Genomic DNA, 20,215 nt, shown 5'->3' with positions numbered 1-20,215 from the left:
ATTAATTAAGAAAATTAGTTAATTTGATTAATTATAATAAATGTGTGTTGATTTTTCTTGACATCGTTTTTAATCATATGCATAGAAGCTATCCCTTGATGGGAGTTCCTTACAATCAATAGATCATGATATTTTAGAAAAAGCATTATGAATTTAAGGGACAAAATATATTGAGATTTTATATTTAAAACTATATCAAAATTTTCAACTAACTCTTATATTAAAATCAAGAGATACTATCTTTTTAATTGGCAGGTTGATTTTCCTATGTTTTTTATGTAATGCTGAGAGAAAAAACAATGAGCCACCTTTTTAATCTGTAAGTTATATACTATGAAATGGATTGATTTGAAGTGCTGCTTAACACACTTTGAAAGTGAGAAATTTTAGAATGTTACGTGATACCAAGTCTTCCATTTATATATACTCAAATATTATCATCTCAATTTTTGAGCAAATTTTCTCTTCATGCAATTACACTGAAACAGGTTGATTTGGTTCCCTTTCAATCGGATAGCCTGGTTTCTTAGTGTCTGAGATTCGATCATAATTAGTTATTGAATACTCTTTGTTCTCTTCACAAGCAAAGTGAAATTGGTCTAATCCTAAGAATAATTGTTACTCCTCTAGTCCTTATAAGACCCATTTAATTAATTTGATTAGATTAAGAAAGTTAGTTAATTATAAAAAATATGAAACATTTTTCCTAAAACACCATAATCATATTTCTTAATACCCAATCTCCCTCTTCTACTTGATTATGGTTGATGAAGTATCCATATGGGTAATTTAGAAAAAATTGATAAATATAATAAATGGGTTTTATATTTAGGACCAAAACCAACTCAACAATTGGATCTTATATTAAGGACCGAAGGAGTATTATCAAATCTTATTTGGAGGTGGCGCAATTTCACTACTTTTGAAGGTGTTGGCCCTAATTCGTTCTTTGGAAATCAATTTCATGGATATATGAATGTTCTGGTAAATATTTGTCCATGGCCTTGGTCTTCTGGTTATGGCTCTCTCATATGCCTTACCCTTAAAATGTCTCCATCATCTTTATTTCCTGAAACCTTTAATTTGGCATATCTCGTATACGTTCTTTCATGGACTTCAGCTTATTTTTCTTCTTGTCATTAGCAACATCCTTCACTGGCAGTGTTGTGCGTTACCCTATATTTGATATGAAAGAAATGGAGAAGAGGAGAAAAAAATTTAATGAGCTTGTTTTAAAAATTTGAAGAAGTGGGATTTTAAAATTTTAATAAAAAGAAGAGCTAAGATAAAAGAGTAATAAAACTTAATTAAAAGATTTGAACCTCATTTCTTCAGTTTTTTAAATCAAGTTCATTAAAAAAAAAAATTTCTTTCTCCTGCCCTCTGTCTTACTCATACTTAACCGACCTTTAGTTCCAAGTTTTTACTTCCAACAAGACTCTAAAAAAAACTGAATAAGGATGTCTTGTCAAATAACTTTTTTTAATCCTACAAAATGCCAGCAAATGATTGAAGTTCTCAGTTAGTATTTTGAATTTTGCAGGCTATAGAGTGTCATTATTCTGCTTATTTAGTCCCAAAGTATCATTTCTCCTTAAATGTATAATGAAACAGCAGCCATATGATGAGGCTGTTAGAAAATATAATAATCAGAGTGGACCTGACTTTTGAAACTATTTTTTATTTTGCAAATGTGTGACCTGAGTGGTCTGTATTCTGTAATATAAACATCCTATTATTATATAAATAGATTATAATATTTGATCATTAAAAAATTTTTCATTGTTACCTTGAAAGTAATAATTTAAACACAAATTAAAACATTAGAACTCTCAAATCTAGAAAATTTATAAATTCGATTTTCCATGATAAAGAAACTAAAATTTATAGTTATGTGAGAGAGGTAAGCTTTGCTACATGCTCCTCTGATCCTAAATATAATATTCATTTTATAGTATAAATTATACTAAAAAGAAAATCTTATATTTAGAACCGGAGGAGTATTACATGTGCACAAGTTAGATTTATTCGATGAGCTACATGTCTAAGAAGATATATAAGAATATATAATTACTATTATCTCCGGTTTCTTTGTGAACTCTAATTAACTACTCTACATTTTGGCTCCAAAAAAATTAACCCCAAGTTGAAAAAGTTAGTTAAAATTAATTATTTTTGGTAAAATATAATTTTTCAGAAAGTTTTATAAGCAGTTGTGATGATAGTTTGTTGAAAAAAATTAATACGTTGAACAAAATATATTATATCAAGAAACATTTAGAAAGTTTGAGTACAGTTTTCTATGTATGAGAGATTTTTCATGCTTCATTTTACTTTTCATATAACCCTCCAGTTTTAAAAACCTTTTACTTTGAAGAATCATTTGAATAATGATGCTAATTCCATCATTAAGGTAGACAAAGCACCGACCACTTCATATTAATTAAAGTGCGCGTAGTAAGTAACTTAATCACTAATAAGAGTACAAAGCAAAACAAATAGGGGAAAATGAAACGAAGATAACATTATTATTTGCCTTTAATGAAATTAATTAATTATCTAAGTGTCCCCTATTATAAAAATTCAAGACCCAGAAAAGCCTTCCACCAGCATCGCCTCACGAGCAGGATAAAATATTTCTGTGTTTCTGTGTGTGTCTCACACACGTCTCACAACAATCATAAACACACACAAAAAACAAAAAACAAAATACGTTTATTTTTCCCTAAGGATTATTATTTAACAAAAAAAATTTTGATTGCTAATTGCGCAGATAATCACAAGACAAGGGACAGACCAAACTGTGCGAAGGTACCTATCTTATACGTAATCATGTTTGCTTATACATATTTTAATTAACGAATCATATACATCATAAAAAAAAAACATTAACATTATTATATTAATAAGTAATTAATTGCATTCACAGGGATCACTAGAGGCAATTATATGCAAGATATAGTCGAATACTAAATATCGCCACTTCTTGTAACGAGAATTCAAATTTTGATATACTACATTTTGAGAAATCAGTTCTTTTACTGGACTCAATTTTGTGGCTTTTTTTTTTTTTGTGTATGTCTATCAGAATTATGCACAGCTATAAGACAAAGCCAGAAACAGCCATGTAGAGTTAAAATGCGATTAATTTTTTTGATTGGCTTGTGTATATGTGTAAATATATATAAATGATTACTAAATTATGATTCCAATTTCAATTGTGTGCGTGTGTGTGTCGTCGTTATTATATATAGATCCTTAGCATAAATTAGCACTAATAGGGTGGTAAAAATAATTTGTCTCATCTCCTTAATTACCATTTAACTCGAATTAAACGATTCATTAATTAAGCAACTAATATAATTGTTCAATTGAGATATATTAATTCTTTAAATCCTGATCTTGTTTAAAAGTTTTGTCCTGTCATGTGAAAAAATGTTTAGTCATATTTCTAGCTAATAATTATTAATTAAGTCAAAACATCTAATTACAAGAACATATAATCCATGAGTTCAAAACAAGAAAAGTTTTACCTTAAATTTAGGGTCATTGATTTAATAATTACTCATAAAAAAAAGTGAGTTCGTCCACATATAAACTTTGACTTGGTATAAGAATCTTAATTAAATTCGAATCTTTATCGGAGTTTAAATTAATTAATTGAAGTTCATTATTCACTATATTATACACAATAATTTAATTGTGAACTAGGTGATAAGCAATTTTGTTGCAAAGTGAGTCTCATTCTTTGGCCCCTATCACAGAAGATAATAGAAGTACAAATCTATGAAGAAATTTCTGTAAAGGAAGTGTCGGAGTTTATATAAAGATCAAAATATGTAATTACGAAAAAGGTTCTGTTTTAGATTCGTGTCCTTGTATAACAGAACAATGTCACACAAATCAAACATTAATTAATATAAAAATGACATAATCTCTTTCGTGATTGATCAGCGCAATATTTTGTTTCTTTGGCATTTGGCTCAAATAAAGTAATTAGTGACATACTGACATATACTAATACTATCATTATTAGCAGTAGTTATTTACAGAATAATAATAAAAATTATCGTTTGTTTGATACAGGAGACAACATGTAATAAATAAATTGATGAGAATAATGGCGTAACCTTTTTCGTCTATCTCGCCTCATGTATTGGACCCAATCAATTTTATTCAAACTCACATTATACTTAAACAGAAATAAAATGCTAATTTTTGTATTCTTCTCCTTTTTCTTCTTTGTAAGCATATCTGATAGGATAAGACCATCAATCTTCATCTTCATCCCGTCTAATGCTTCCTACTAATAAAGTGTATCACATTCACAGTCAAGCTCACATTCTTTTGGTACATGATCTCAAATAAAATGACCATTTATGTGAGACACATAACATGATTTGGTATTTTATCTACTTAAGTAATTGGAGGATCTCATTTGAATGGGACATAAGTTGGGGTGATTGACAAAATGTGTCCGAAGGAACACGACCTTTCTTCTGCTTGGCTTTGTGAAAACAATTTTGACCGTGTCATCTGGAAGCCTTTTTACTCAAGGGAGTAAAAGTATGAAACATTCCTCTGAACACGATGAAATTGTTAATCATAATTGGTGATCCATTTAAGAGGCATCAACTGAGCAAGTTTTCTTTAGGAATCTACCGGGGGATTTTGGATGATGATTAAGTATCATCAGCTCTATCAGAAACCACATAAAGAGCATCTTTAGTGGAATTTGGAAAATGGAAATCAAGAGCATGGTTCTGGAGCCTGTACATAATTTGATGATGAAGAGTTATTGCGATAACCTCTAGGATCTTGGTCTGCTCCAATTATTTGGACTTGAACTTTCAATCTATCCTTCAAAGTTGGATCTGAAAGTTTGATATTGAAATCTGGAGCCATGATAAAGATGACATTACTGTTGCTAAGAGTAGTCATGACAGCACCAGTCAGAGCATTACTATAGAAAATATAGGTAGTATCAACTAAAACAACCTTAGTAGTGGCTGGTATTCTTTTTCTCCCATAAAGTGTAAGGATAAGATGTACAACACCAACACGGAGATGAGTATAACTCTAAGCCTTTCATTCATCGATTAAAGGCTAGGCTATATTAATAATGACATACTGTTCAGAAGAGGATGCAGAAAGACCACAGTTTTCTAAACTGGTAGACTGGACAATTTCTTTCACATGGGATCTTCTAGTGGAATTAGATTCTAACATTTCTGGAAATTGGTTGGTATGGTGTAGAGGCTATAGGGCTGAGAAGAGTATCTGTTTTCTGAATTCTAACATCTTTAGGAAGATGATCTATCTCAACAAGATTTCCTATTTTCCTAGAAAGAGTTCTGCAAACAGAGGAGGAAAGTCTTTGTGGAGTAAAGGAAAAAGAAAGGCGAACACGTTAAAAGCTGTTTGAGGTATCACTCATGGTAACGTTGATTCTTCTTACTCACCATCACAAATAATATGTCACTTCTGTCAGAATGGTGTAGGTTCTGATACTAATTTTGTTTTGTAATCTGTGAAAAGGATTCTGTATATAATAAAACGTAAAAGCACTGGCTTTGAATACTTCCAAAATAAGCAAACCAGCCGTTGCGTAGCTCAGTTGATAAAGAAGTTATGCTAACTTGATCAAAGATCTCATGCTCAAGTACTTGAGTATGCAACCTATGTTTTTTTTTTGTTATGTATAGATAATCTTATTTAAGATACTATTAGATACTAAATACAAGTATTTTTTTTCTCATAAGAATTTGAATATTAATTCACCATACTGTAAAAGACTATTTATTTTCACTAAACTCAAATCTCGTTAGTAGTTATACAATTGGGCTAGATATTCGTAGTGAGAACTTTGTCTTTTTGTGGCTTCAAATACTGGATGCGTAAGCCAAAAACAAAATGAAATATTTTGTAAATAAAATGAATGATGTCACCAAATTAAAAGCATACTGTTTTATTTTTGTGATGATTTTTCAAATTAAAGTGAAAAGTGCAATACTATTATATATTATTAACTTACTTCAAACTCTGTATATAATACACGCTTTAGTTAAATTAAAATCTTTTCACCCAATTAAATTAATATGAACAGTCTTTAAACGAAAAAAAACAAGATGAGTTGGAGTGCACAAAGGAAGGGAAGAAAATCAAAGTAGTGTCGTCAGCAATTAATTAATATAAAGTAAATTATTGAAATATTATATATATATAAAATATAATATGAAGAGTTAAATGTAAAGAAATGGAAGGATGAAGTCAGGAAGACACTAACAACAACTAATACAGCTAGCAAGCAAAAGTGATGTGAGTATTGTTTGCACTAATTGACAACTGACAACGACTGTTAATGTCAGGTTCATTGAAACCAAATTAAAATATTATTCATAATTTTAAAAAAAATCAACTTTTCCCCCTCTTTTTCCTAAACATCAGAAACAATCACAGCTGTTTTGGGCTACGATCTATAAATTAAAAATAAAAAAATACTAAGTAGACTCCCATGATGTATTATTGCTAATTTAATAAATAAAGTACACTCTACATTACTTAGTTTAGTTTTAGTAGTTTACGTCGTTAAGGGACTTGGCTTTATATTTATTTAAAGGCTTGTGTTTCCTATTAATTAGCTTTGAGATGATTAAAAACAATATTTTTATACAAATTTTTTTAAATTATAATATGTATTTATGATTCTTTTTGTTGATATAAAACTTAACATAAGGGTTAATAATGGCCGGAGAGATGAAACAGAAGGAAGGGAAAATGACTGAAAAGTCAAGTTTTATTGATCACAACCATCTAATATGTTTTTATAAATGGAACATACCGTTATTCTGTAGTCTGCACAATTTCATACACACAAAAAAAAAAATCGATATCCATTGTCGGTGCTTTTAAGTAATATTTTTTTTAAAATTAAAAGAGTAGGCTTTAATAGATTCAAATTAAAAGTAAAATTGAACCTATGATCTCATATTTAAAATTAGTTTTCATGCCAACAAATTATAAAGCTATTGACGTTAATAAATTTGTGAATAACAACTTTTCACCAATTTTTTCAATTCATATCTCTCAATGAAGATTTAAATTTGGGGTGGATGAAAAGAAACGACAATTGAAAAATTACCGCAGGTTATCGAACCTTAACAGAGATCTGACTTTTGAGTTAATAGTACAACGTAACATTGTTAAAATAATTTACATTTAATTACTTTAGATTTATCGTTCTATGTTAAAATATTAAATATACAAAGAACAAGAAGTGAGGGATGTGACACGTGTAGGGGTACGGGTAAAGGGTGTGGCAGACAAGAGAAAAGGGACGTCAGAGCGATGTTCCTAAGATGACTGAAACATCGAAACGTGAACGTCAAACTGGATGCTAGGTGTACCCAATTCTATTATTATTATTATTATTATTATTATTATTATTATTAATTTTTATCTTTTATTCTTAATTTTAGTCTTTTAAATTTTAAATGATATATTTCAGTCTTTCAACTTTTAAGGATAAAATGATCTGAGTTTTTATTAGATTATGAGAATTAATATTTTAAATATAAAAAAAATTGAGGGACAAAACCAAAATGAGAGTAAACTTAAAGGACCAAAATTTGTATTAATTCTTATTATTATTGTTGTTTTTATTGTTATTATTAAATTATTTAATATTAGCAGCAAGAAATATTGCGTTTAGCATTAATATTAATAACATTACGCTTATCTAATCCCATATGACTGACAATCCTGAATCTTGTGCAGCGTATCTTCATATGTAAAATATCAACTTTGCAGAAAAAAGAAGCAAATAAATATATTACTCAGTCAGTCACCAAGTATAGAGTAGTATTACTTTACTTATTATTTATTTATATATATTGCTTTGTTAAAGGTAGAAAATAATTTATGTTTCTGATTAATTAGTTTAATTTGATTTCGTACCTTAAGAGTTAAGAATTTCTTTAGCCAAAAAACTGTTTCTTGATTGTTAGTTCAGTAAACGTAGAAAGTAGGGAGAATGGCAATTTGTAACATCTTTTTTTTTTAATATATACCTAGAATTTAATTAAATTTATAAATAAATATCTTTTAGTGTCAAGCTACTAAAAATTTAAATATAAGTAAATTATTTTTTTGAATTAATCATGATTGTGTCTATGTGAATGTGTGTGTGATATTATAAAAACATACAAGTATAGTGTGGTATGAAAGTCCATCAATTAATTACTAGAATGAAAGAGTTTGAGAAGCTTATATATGGGAGGTTGTAGGTGGAGTATTGAGTAAGCAAATAATTTTTGCACATATACAATCTCAGAAAAATACTAGTTTTGAGCTTGTTAACTGTTAGATCAAACTAAAATTTGGTTAGCCTATTTGGGATGTCCAAACCGTCAATGTCAATGGTTTGATTATCAATTCGATCTCTAAGTTACAAGTTATTAGGTACATTTTCAACTTGTTTTTTTTTTATTTGATAGATAGAGTCATGAATAGTAAATTAGCGTTTTTAAGCCCGTTCACTATTAGATTGAGCCATAATTTGGAGAATAGAATCATGATAGATGGAAAATTAAATTCAACAGTCAAATTAACAGTTTAACTTCTGTTGCAAGAATAACCTAACTCGTATTAAATCTATTTATTCAAGTCTTTCGAAAATAGAACATAAGTTATAAATTAGGTTTTTCTATCTACATTATGAATTTGATGATTCTAATGATATAACCTAATAATTGAAAGATATTTAAGTTAAGAAAAATTTAAGAATTGAGTATAAATCATACATATATGTTCTCACTCTAAACTTTAGAAAAAGACTTTGTGAGCTAGCATTTTGAGAAAAAGTTGAAGTTTTTAGAGGAGAAATTAGATGTTAGGATTTTGTAAGTAGCCTACTCTAATACTATAGGGATAATATTTTAATTTTGTTTGTAAATATGAACCCTATTGTGGCATTTTTGAGGTGGGGCTTTAGTTGTATTTGACTGTTAGCTAGAAGATCGTGTAACTAAATTTCTATATGTTACATGCTCTAGTATGAAGTTGGTGAGTGGTTTTATAACCAATTTTTGTATACGTATATTACATTTTGTATGAATTGTCTTGTGGAATGTTATTATGAAAAGGATTGAAATCGTTTGCATGATTAGAAACTAGTTATTATGACTATAAAGTATTATTATGCAATTTAGTTGATTACGCATATAAATGTGTTATTGTGAACCTTATGCATCTAGTTTGGGAAAGGAGATGATTGGAATTAGTGGTATTTATATACTCGCCATTTGGTATTGTTCTCGATACGGAGTGCTATAGTTGGCTACTATTATTGTCCCACTAGTTCTTCCAGGGAGGACCCATGGTCTACCTAGTGCTCTGTGGTCTTTTACTAGTCCATATCACTCATGTGGTGAGCCTGTCAGAATAACCAGTCAAATGGAAAGAACTTAGCTCATAGGTCCAGTCGACGGAAATAAAGAGAATATAAAGATGGATTTAGGTTCAAGGATTGCATAGGACATGAGATCTCATTGATATTTATATCTTTTAAATAAATAAAAAGTATGTTATCTCTTTTGAAATTATCAATTGCATGAGATTGACGGAAATATTTAACTTATATGGTTGTTATGAGTTTAAATGTTAAATAAATGTCTGTTGACTGTTATCAACTTTGCATATCCCACCTGATACCTGGCTAGCCCATGTTAGTGTATGTGATAGGTAGGGATTTAGTTATTGAGACATTGTCTTACTTCTATTGTTTTATCGTTTTCAGGAAACAACACGTTAGCAAGACCTTCGAGGAAGACTCTTGAGACTCAATAGCTGCAGCTGACAGTATAGAGATCCTGGACCTTACTTTATGCAATCTTTTCATATATTACAACGCATCAGGATTGTATTCATTTGGAACTTATTTTACTTTCTCATATTTTTATGTTGTTTGTCTTGATAAACATATTGCATCTTCTATCTTTGATTTATTTTGTCTAGACACTGGATCGGAGTGTTGGTAGTGGGCCTGAGATCCTTAAGTTGTATGTGATTGAATTATTTGTAGATCCACAATGCGATAATGGCAATTTTTGCAAGTTTATTCTTTGTTAATGTCAATTGAGATAGTCAAATATGAACTGCTATTGTAATTTATCAATCAGGGACATGCTATCTTATAACCAGGTTAGCTATGACTAATCTTTCTTAACACAGGTTGCATGTGAATATACTATATGATAGTGTATGTTGATTACAGATGATAAGGCATTTCTTTTTCTAACCATAATAGCTTTAATTGAGGCTAAATGCCTTTCTATCATAGTTAGCCCCTTAAAGATGTAATTACTTCTAAATAATTATGATAAGATGTGTTTATTGGTTTTATTCCTTTCTATTATGGTAAGTTCTAGTTAGTTAAGTGGTGACATTATGGTTAGTTCTAGTTAGGTAAGTCGCGACATTACACAATTAGAGACCCATTAATATGGTAATTTAATTTCATGTTAAGACCAATAAATTATTAAATTTTAATTTAATACGTTAGTTTTTTTTTTGGGTTAAATTTTTAAACGTAAGTTGTAAACTGTTTGCACTTGACTGTTAGATTTTAAAATGTTACTGTTAAATTCCTCCACAGATGAAAAAGACCAGGGCTTTTAATACTTTCAGATAAAATAGGAAATATGAGTTAAAAAAATTTTGAAATTGGGGATAAAATTGCAAATAGTCATTATCTAATCTTTACAGCTATATGTCAAAGGTCCTAAATTAAAATTTGACAAGTTAATGATCTTGAAATGAAATTAAGTTACTCTCCTAATGTACAAATAACTTTAGTAAATCACATTTAGTGCCTGCAAGTTTTATACGAAAAAAAATTAATACATTTAAAAATATTTGGCGAGGTCACTAACAATTATTATTAACCTCACAAAATTTTTATCTTATTATGCGATAAGCCAAATTCCTTCTAACCATTGGGTGATAAATTCATAATTATATTCACAAATAAATCCTTCCCCAAACACATTTGAGCATAACACTTTTTGTGAGCTACATGTTTTTATGCAAAACTTGTGCCTTTTAAAAAAGTTTAATTAACAATAATAATTGTTAGCTTCACAAATACTTGTGTAGTTTTTGCCACACATTAGAAAGACATCGCGCATTATTTACTTGTGTCGTTTTCGGGTGAAAGGAATTTAACATCCTTCAAATAAAATTAAACCCAACAATGTCCAAATCCAAATCAATAAAGATATAAATGTCAAATATGTGTTTGCTACCAACCAAAAGAAAGATATTATGCACCGTTAATCGTTTTATGAGTAGTATAAGATATATTACATTCGGTTTTTAATATAAGAGTTATATAATTTGGTCATAGATATAAGATCCCAATCTATTTTGTCTCTCATATTTATCTATTTTTTTCAAAGTAGTCTCTGTATTAGTTGTATATGTTAAAAATTACATCAAATAGTAATTATGGCTAATACATATAATTAATAAGTGTATTTTAGAAAAAATAACATATATTTATTACAAATAACTAACTTAAAAAATCTTCTTAATCTACTCAAATTAGTTAACTAACTCTTATATCAAAGACGAGAGGTAGTATATCACCAAACTTCAACCTTCTTGAAATTAAATTGATATACAAACAACTTCATTAATCTTTAAATTTAGTAACAAATTCCTTAAACTTTCAAATTTCGCAGATAATCATTCTACGGTGAAATGCAGGAATTATCTATCAATTTTATACCTCAAAAACTTTTTTAATATGTCTATATAAACCCTCCTCAAATTTTGAATTCTATATATAGATAAATCTGTTAACCTTTATGCCTGATATATAATGAACAAAACTAATAATATGAGAGTTATATGCATAAACATAAAAATTTAAACAGGTTTATTGTAAAAAAATTTAATGTTCAAAAGGTTATTTACACTTGATATAAAATACAGAAAAGTTCTACATACATATTCATTATTTTATTATTTTTCCTCTTGATAAATTCTTACATAATAATGATAATCTCTCATCAAAGGAAATTAAAAAGAAATGTTAATACTAATTTTAATTTTTGAAATTTCACCACATTTTAATATATTTAAAGATTTTTTTGTCTCATAACAGCGTCTTTGATCCCTGAAATAAGGTTTTAATGAGCAAAAATGGAGATCAAATTTTAGTATTTAAAGAAAGCATTAATGCTAAAAGAATGCATATAATACTTAGCATTTAGTCTCTCTCCTCGTGAGAGCTTTTCTCTCTCCCTGTGAGAGTTTGTTACGGTAGTTATCTTGCCGATTGTGACTAGTGAGCTCCGCCGCCCACTGCGACGGAGGAAGAAAGAGTGCTTTGAGTTTTTGTACTCCGCAGTAACTCAGAGAAGCGAGGATTTACAATGGAAGAAGGTTCGAAAGAAGGAGGAAACGGCCAGAGAGGAGGGCTGGAGGTGAATCTGGTGTGGAAGAAAAAGGAGCAGAAGAAATTTTATGGTGGAGCTCTGGCTGGTAAGCTTATTACAGAAAAGAATATGAATAAACAGACGGTGATTCAGATGATTAGAAAAGGCTGGAATCTGATAAGGAATGAAGATCTAGAGATTTCTGAAGTAGACCGTAATGCCTTCATTTTCGAATTTCGAAAAAAGGAGGAACGTGATCGCATTCTACGTGGTCGCCCTTGGTCGATACAAGGTACCTTACTGAATATACAACCATGGAAGGATTCTATAACCTTTAATGAAATTGATTTTAGTAAATGTCCTTTTTGGATTCAATTTCATGATCTGCCATTGGAAGTAATTGATGTTGAGAATGCTGAGATTATTGGATCGATGATCGGAGAAGTAAAATTAATAGAAAATCCAAGAAAGAAGGACCTGCTGGTTAGAAGTTTTCTACGAGTCAGAGTGATAGTAGATATTCTGAAGCCGCTTATTTCTGGTATGTGGACGCCGAGACCAGACAAGGATCCGATTTGGATCAAAGCAAAATATGAGCGTCTACAGAATTTTTGCTTTGTCTGTGGTAGGATTGGACATGATATGAGAATGTGTCCTACTAGAGACTCGGAAGTAGAAAATGTAGAAAGAAAATTTGGCGGATGGCTGAGCACACCGGGAATTAAAACCTTGGAGGAAGGATTGATCAATTGTACTGGAGAATGGGAAGAATACGAGGTCTCTAAACAAGAAAAAAACAAGGCTGTCGGAAGAACAAAAATGTTACAAGATAGTGGAGGAAAGAGTGAGGAAAACAATAAAGATGACAATGGTGTAATATCATCAGGTAATGAGTTACCGAAAGTTGCCTCAGACAGTTCAGCTGAAGGCAAGGAAAGTTGGATAGACCAGAATGTAAGCAGAAAGGGAGAGGGGATACAAGGTGGAGCAACGGTGGAAAGCGACTCAAAGTATGAGACAGAAGTCAGCAAAGAGGCTTTATATGAAAATTTAAATGAAAAAAAGAGAATGAATAGTACAAAGGAAGAAAAAGTTGATTTATCAAAGGCAATAGTGGTTTATGGTTCTAGCTCACCTATGTCGGAAGTGACTACTGGGCTGAAAAAGGTAAAACTAAAAAGATCTTTTGTAGAAACTACAGAGAACCAGATGGTTAAGAGGAGGAAGTTATACTTTGATGAGTCAAATGTGACAGATGAAAAGCAAGGGGTGGAAAAGAAGGGAAGTGAAGTGAGAAGGAGTGTTAGAGCTGTTCGGAAGATGATAAGAAGGAGTGGCAGGGAGAATGAGAAGTCAAGACAGCAAGGAAGGGTAGGAGTAAAGGAGAAAGCTGATTATTCAGAAGATTGGATCCAGAATACTGATAATGGGTATGAAATGTCTGCTGAAGGTCTTGGTGGCTGGCCTCAAACAGCCACCAAGGAGCCATGAAGCTACTCTCCTGGAACTGTCAGGGTCTTGGGAGGGCCTTGACAGTGAAAAAGCTGAGGGAGGAAAGTTTGAAGTTACAACCCTCAGTGATATTCCTTATGGAAACAAGAAGAAGTGGTGTAAGGTTAAAAAGAATAAAAAGACAGTGTGGTATGGAGGAAGAATTTTATGTGGAGCCAAGGGGAACGGGAGGTGGATTGGCTTTGTGGTGGTCAAAGGAAGTGGAGTTAAACATCTGGTTTAGCTCAGAGAACCTCATTCACGTATCTGCAAGGTCAGAAGTGATTAAAGTTCCAGATTATATAACGTTTGTCTATGGTGCACCAACAGATGAAAGAAAAATGTTGATATGGAACAAGATGAGGAACTTTGCAGTGAACATAAGCAATAGTTGGCTTTGCTTGGGAGACTTTAATGATGTCAAAGCAGCGACTGAGAAGTTGGGAAAATTGCCTGTTAATGTCAGGAGAGTACTGAACTTCCAGTGTATGTTGGCAGATTGTGAGCTGCTAGATTTGGGGTACCAAGGCTCTAAATTCACATGGAATAACAGGAGAATTGGTGATGAACATGTAAAGGAGAGGCTAGATAGAGCAGTAGCAAACTGTGAATTTAGAGGAAAATTCCAAAATGCCTTGGTTACCATAGTGGACCCTGTTGGGTCTGATCATCATCTTCTTTTTGTGGATTGTGATTATAAATCTAGTGTAGTCCCTAAGACCTTCAAATTTGAGGCGATATGGGCAGATCATGAAAATTTCCTTGAGGTGGTTAGAAAAGGATGGGAATGGAAGCAAAGAAAGGAAGATACTAAGGTGGAAGAATTAGTATATAGATTAGAAAAACTCAACCCGGTGCTTAGTAAATGGGGGAGGGAAGTCTTTCCTAATGCCAGGAAAACTGTGAAGATCTTAACTGAGAAGCTGGAGGCTTGCCAAAGGGGTTTCTTGACTGAAGCTGGTAGGGCATAAGCTGAAGAAATCATCAAGATGATTGAACATGCCTGGGATAGGGAGGAGAAATTCTGGTGGCAGCGCTCTCGAGTCAATTGGTTGCAATCAGGGGACAGAAACACAAAATTTTTCCACACTAGTACTCTGCAGAGAAGAGCCAGAAATAAAGTGGTGAAATTAAGAAAAGGAGACGGAGAATGGATTGAAAAAGAGGATGAGATTAACACGGCCTTTTCTCAGTTTTACTTTGAGTTGTTTGCTTCAGAAGATACTAGGGACATGGAGGAAGCTCTTCAATTTGTGCAAAAGATTGTGTCTGAGGATGAAAATGCAATGCTGACAAGACATGTTACAGTGGAAGAAATTAAGGGGGCGGTCTTTCAGCTGAATGGATCTAAGGCACCTGGACCAGATGGATACTCAGGGTTATTTTTTCATGCAGCTTGGGGCGAAGTGAATCAAGAAGTAATAAAGATGGTGCAGGATTTCTTTGTAAATAATGCTAGTCTGCAGCCTGTAAATAAAACCAATGTGGTTCTAATACCAAAAGTTGACAATGCTGACAATGTAGACCAGTTTAGACCAATTGGACTATGTAACTTTGCTTACAAAATAATTTCAAAAATTTGTCTAATAGATTGAAGATAGTTTTGATGAGGACTACAACAGTGAATCAGAGAGCTTTTGTTGCTGGCCGTTTGATACAAGATAATCTTATAATTGCTCATGAAGCGTTTCATTATTTGAAGAATAAGAAGAAGGGAAAGAAGATTGAGATGGCAGTAAAGATTGATATGAAGAAAGCCTATGACAGGTTAGAGTGGTGCTTTATTGAAGAAGTCATGAGAAAAATGGGGTTTGGAGAAAAGTGGATTGGATGGATAATGCAGTGTGTGACCTCTGCTAGCTTAAACTTGGTAGTCTCATGGAAGAAGGTGGCAGGTATTAGTATGGGAAGGGGAATTAGACAAGGTGACCCCTTATCACCTTATTTGTTTATAATTGCAGCGGATGTTTTGTCTTTAATGATTCAGAAACAAGTGGAGTGTGGAAGGTTGAAGGGGATCAAGTTAGCTAGTAGATGTCCAGTACTTTCACACTGTTTCTTTGCTGATGATGCTCTATTATTCATGAATGCAAAGAGGCAGAACTGCAGAGAGCTGAAAAAGATTCTAGACGGCTATTGTAAAGCATCTGGTCAGGCAATTAATTTGGAAAAATCCTGTATCTTCTTCTCTAAAAATATTTGTGATGCAGTAAAACTAGATGTGTATGAGGAGTTGGGGATTGGTGATCGAATGGACCCAGGCAGGTACCTCGGACTCCCTATGATTTGGGGTAAATCGAAGGTGGAAGCTCTATCTTTTGTGAAATGCAAAATGGGGAAGAAGTTACAAGGCTGGAAACAAAAGCTCTTGAGTTTTGCAGGAAGAGAAGTACTCATAAAGGCTGTAGCCAATGCTATTCCAATCTATCCTATGTCCTGCTTCATGTTTCCAAAAAAGACTTGCAGTGAATTAGATAGTATGATCTCTAATTTTTGGTGGGGTCAGAGGGGACAAGAGGGTAGAATTCATTGGAAAGCTTGGAAGGTTATGAGTAAAATGAAGAGTGAGGGAGGTATGGGATTCAGAAGTTTGGAAGCTTTTAACAAGGCTTTATTGGCCAAGACTGCTTGGCGACTTATTCAAAATCCTAATGATCTCTGGTGCAGGATTCTGAAGGGGCTCTATTTTGCTAAGACTGATTTTTTACAAGCAAAAAAAGGAAGCAAAGCGTCCTGGGGATGGACGAGTATTTTAGAAGGAAGAGAGCTGTTGAGTAAGGATCTCGGTTGGAAGTTGGGGAATGGTGAATGTATTAAGGTGTTCACTGATAGCTGGCTACATGAATCAAAGGAGGGAAAGTTGAAAAGTAGAATTTTATCTGAAGATATGAAGAATATATGTGTAAGGGATTTGATTAAGGATGGGGAGTGGTGTTTTGATGGTTTTGGGGACTGGTTTACAGCTGAGGATAGAAATGAAATCAGTAGAAACAGAATACCAGTAATTGGGACTACTGATAAGATTATTTGGAAAAATAGTAGAGATGGTACTTATGCTATGAAATGGGGTTATAGGGTGGCGTTGAAGCAAGATGAGGCTAAAAAGAGCTCTGATCCAAGTGGCTCTTATACACCGTCAAAAATTTTGTGGAATGGAATTTGGCAGATTAGGATGCCTCCTAAGGTTCGTCACTTTCTTTGGAGGGCAGTGAATGGAGCTCTAGCAACAAAGGACTCACTCTTCAAGAAGAAGTGTGCCTTGGACCCGAAGTGTGAGATTTGTAAAGCAAATGTGGAAACTGTTGAACATGCTCTCTTCCTTTGTCCTTGGGCAGTGCAATGTTGGTTTGGTTCGCCTTTGACTTTGAAATTTGAAGCTTTGGGGGATTTCAGAACTGATAGATGGTTAGAAGATTGGTTTAAAAGCGGGAAGAAAGATCAGGACTATGAGAAAGCCATATTTAGTAGCATCTGTTGGGGAATATGGAAAGCTAGATGCAAATATATGTTTGAACATGTTGATGTTGATGCCCTTTCATGTGTTACAGGAGCGTTGAGGTTGGTTAGAGATCAATGGGATGCAGTAGGAAATAAGAAAGGTCCTTTAGTTGTAGATCAGTGCTTGGACTGTCAACTGAGATGGAGTAAACCTGTGATGGGTACAGTTAAAGTAAATATAGATGCTGCCTACTGTGCAAGAACAAGGAAGGCAGCTATTGGCATGATTGGCAGGGACTGGGCAGGAAGGTTTTTGGGTGGAGTGGGAAAAATGGTGGATGCCAATTCTGCTTTTATGGCTGAAAGTCTGGGTTTACTTGAAGCTCTGGAAAATAGAGACCTGTGGTGGGGTGGGAGACTGATGGTTGAAACGGACTATCAGGAACTTTTCTACAAAGTGAAAAGGGAGGAGTTAAAAGGCTGTGAGTGGTTTTGTGAGGATGTGGTGATGAAGTGTATCAGTTTGTTGAAATCATCACAGTATAAGGATGTCGAAGTTACTCTGGTAGCTAGGAATGGGAATTGTGCTGCTGACTGGCTGGCAGCTCAAACTATGGGAGGATTGGTACCGCAAGGATGGTTGTCTAAACCACCAACCTCTCTGATCGAGTTGCTGAGAAAGGACTTGGAATCTTTGGGGCCCGTGAAGGAGATTAGATCAGGTATTGGTTAAGTGTCTATGTTTTTTTGTTTAGTCTGTTGTTTACTTGCTTTCTGTGAGTTTTTTTGGTGTGGTAGGTTGTATCTTAGGTTTCTTTGAGTGTTTTTTTGGCTTCGGCTATTGGTATTTGTATCCTTGTTTTGTCTATTAATAAAATTGACTGTTTTGACCAAAAAAAAAATGCTAAAAGAATGTATATGTAAAGATGAGATGACATGGACTTATCATATCCACATCGCGTATGTCGTGCTTTTGAGGGGATCTAATGAGTTTCCCAGTCAGCCACGCACCCCGGCCAGCACACTCCCGCAGTTCATCTCTTTGACCAAATTTGTATGTTGGACTTTTCATGCGGACAAATATAAATAATCATTATCTTAATTAATTAAAACTCATATTTAATTATGACGAATTATGAGTTTTTGGCCCAAGGAGTATCATCCTATTACTATGCTATGAGCAATACCATTTAATTTAAATTTGGAGTTAAGATGTAAATTTATTCTGAAAATTTTCTCAAAAGCTTTCTTAAGTATAAATTTGTTCTGACAATTTAAAATAATAATAATTTTCCTCCACATCATTAAAAATATTAACAATTAATATCATTATTTTAATAGTTAACATTAGTCTTTTAACGGCAGGGAATAATATTGTTATAATTTTTAACTTTTGAGGTAAATTAGTATCCAAAAAAACTTATGAATGTCTAATGCTCTTGAGTGAAAATTTTTGAAATAAATTTGCACATTAATCCTTTAAACTAACAATATGTTTACTAGGTGCTATATACACTAATTAATAATGAGTTCATTTGGGTTACATAAAGAAATATTTTACTCTTTATTTATGTACTCCTCCGGTCCTTAATATAAGACCCATTTAACTAATTTGATTAGATTAAGGAAGTTAGGTAAATTAGTTAATTATAAGAAAAGTGACACATTTTTCCTAAAACACCATAATTATCTTTCTTAATACCCATTCTCCTCTTCTACTTGATTATGGTTAAGGGAGTATCCATAGGGATAATTTAGAGAAAATTAAAAAATATGAGAAATGGGTCTTATATTTAGGACCAAAATCAACTCAAGAATTGGGTCCTATATTAAGGACCGGAGGAGTATATGTGCAATTCTATTTGGAATTAATGAGAAAAATGGCTATCGTTTGTGAAAACAAATTAGGTTATAGTGTATTCAGTACTTTGAAGTATTTTCTCATATACATGCCACACCATAAAATATTTTGTGGTGCATCTAGCACCTTAAATATTTTTTTAGGTACGTCTAGCACTGTAAAGTATTTTTTAATGCATCCAGCACCTCAAAAAAATTTTGTGTCTCCATCACACAAAAATATGTTTTGTGCATCCAGTACCAAGACAAAAAAAATATTTCAGAGTGCTGGATGCATCTAAACAATACTTCAGATTACTAAATGTACTAAAAAATATTTCATGATGATAAATATATCTAAAGAAATGTTTTGGGGTACTAGTCCACTAGATGCACCTTAACCCAACAAAATTTAAAGTCTCTTTTTTTTCCCCACCAAAATCAAGGGCGTCTTACGTACGTACGTACATTTGCTGAAAACATTACATTTTATAAGATGGGTTCCATATGTGCAGTTATATATAAGGAACAGATAACAAATATTGTTCATACAATTTATAAATAAGGTTGTGAATAAATTTTATAATTTATGTCGGTACTACTAAAAATATGTTTGAATTTTGGTTACAGAGTGGGAATATTTGATTCACCTGCACAATCTAAACCTACCCTTCATGAATTAATTTTTCTGACTTTCTTCATCTGCCACCTCCTTATATCAAACACATGAAACGAATCTTCATCTGATTTCTCTCATGCATGCTTGTCGTGCATTTGTCATTTCTCATTTTTAAAAATATATTTTACCTCTAATCCTTAATATAAAAACTACTTAATTAATTTGATTAGATTAAAAAAAATTAGTTAAATTAGTTATTCATAACAATTGTGAGTTGATTTTTTTAAAGTATCCCTTTTAATAGTCATTACCCCTAAATAGAATCTACTTGACATGTGTAATTAACAGGGATACTTTAGAGAATGCGAAACAAATGTAGAAAACAAAA

General features: G+C 32.3%; 2 protein-coding genes across 2 annotated transcripts; both read left to right on the top strand.

The window, feature by feature from the left end:
* Positions 1–12,437: 12,437 nt before the first annotated feature.
* Positions 12,438–13,931, top strand: LOC114723287 (uncharacterized). Its single transcript, XM_028909481.1, has 2 exons — positions 12,438–13,450; positions 13,571–13,931. The coding sequence occupies exons 1-2, from the start codon at positions 12,438–12,440 to the stop codon at positions 13,929–13,931; spliced, it is 1,374 nt and encodes a 457-aa protein (XP_028765314.1).
* Positions 13,932–14,920: 989 nt separating this feature from the next.
* On the top strand, positions 14,921–18,102 carry LOC114723286 (uncharacterized). The gene is made up of 2 exons (XM_028909480.1): positions 14,921–15,479; positions 15,554–18,102. Exons 1-2 carry the CDS (start codon positions 14,921–14,923, stop codon positions 18,100–18,102), a joined length of 3,108 nt encoding a protein of 1,035 aa, XP_028765313.1.
* Positions 18,103–20,215: the final 2,113 nt, after the last annotated feature.

This window comes from Neltuma alba, unplaced genomic scaffold, assembly GCF_004799145.2.
Source record: "Neltuma alba isolate B1F8T4 unplaced genomic scaffold, ASM479914v2 tig00012131_pilon, whole genome shotgun sequence".
In the NCBI taxonomy this organism is placed as follows: Eukaryota; Viridiplantae; Streptophyta; class Magnoliopsida; order Fabales; family Fabaceae; genus Neltuma; species Neltuma alba.
The sequence above is the reverse complement of the archived record's forward strand: the minus strand, read 5'-3'. Positions and strand labels throughout refer to the sequence as shown.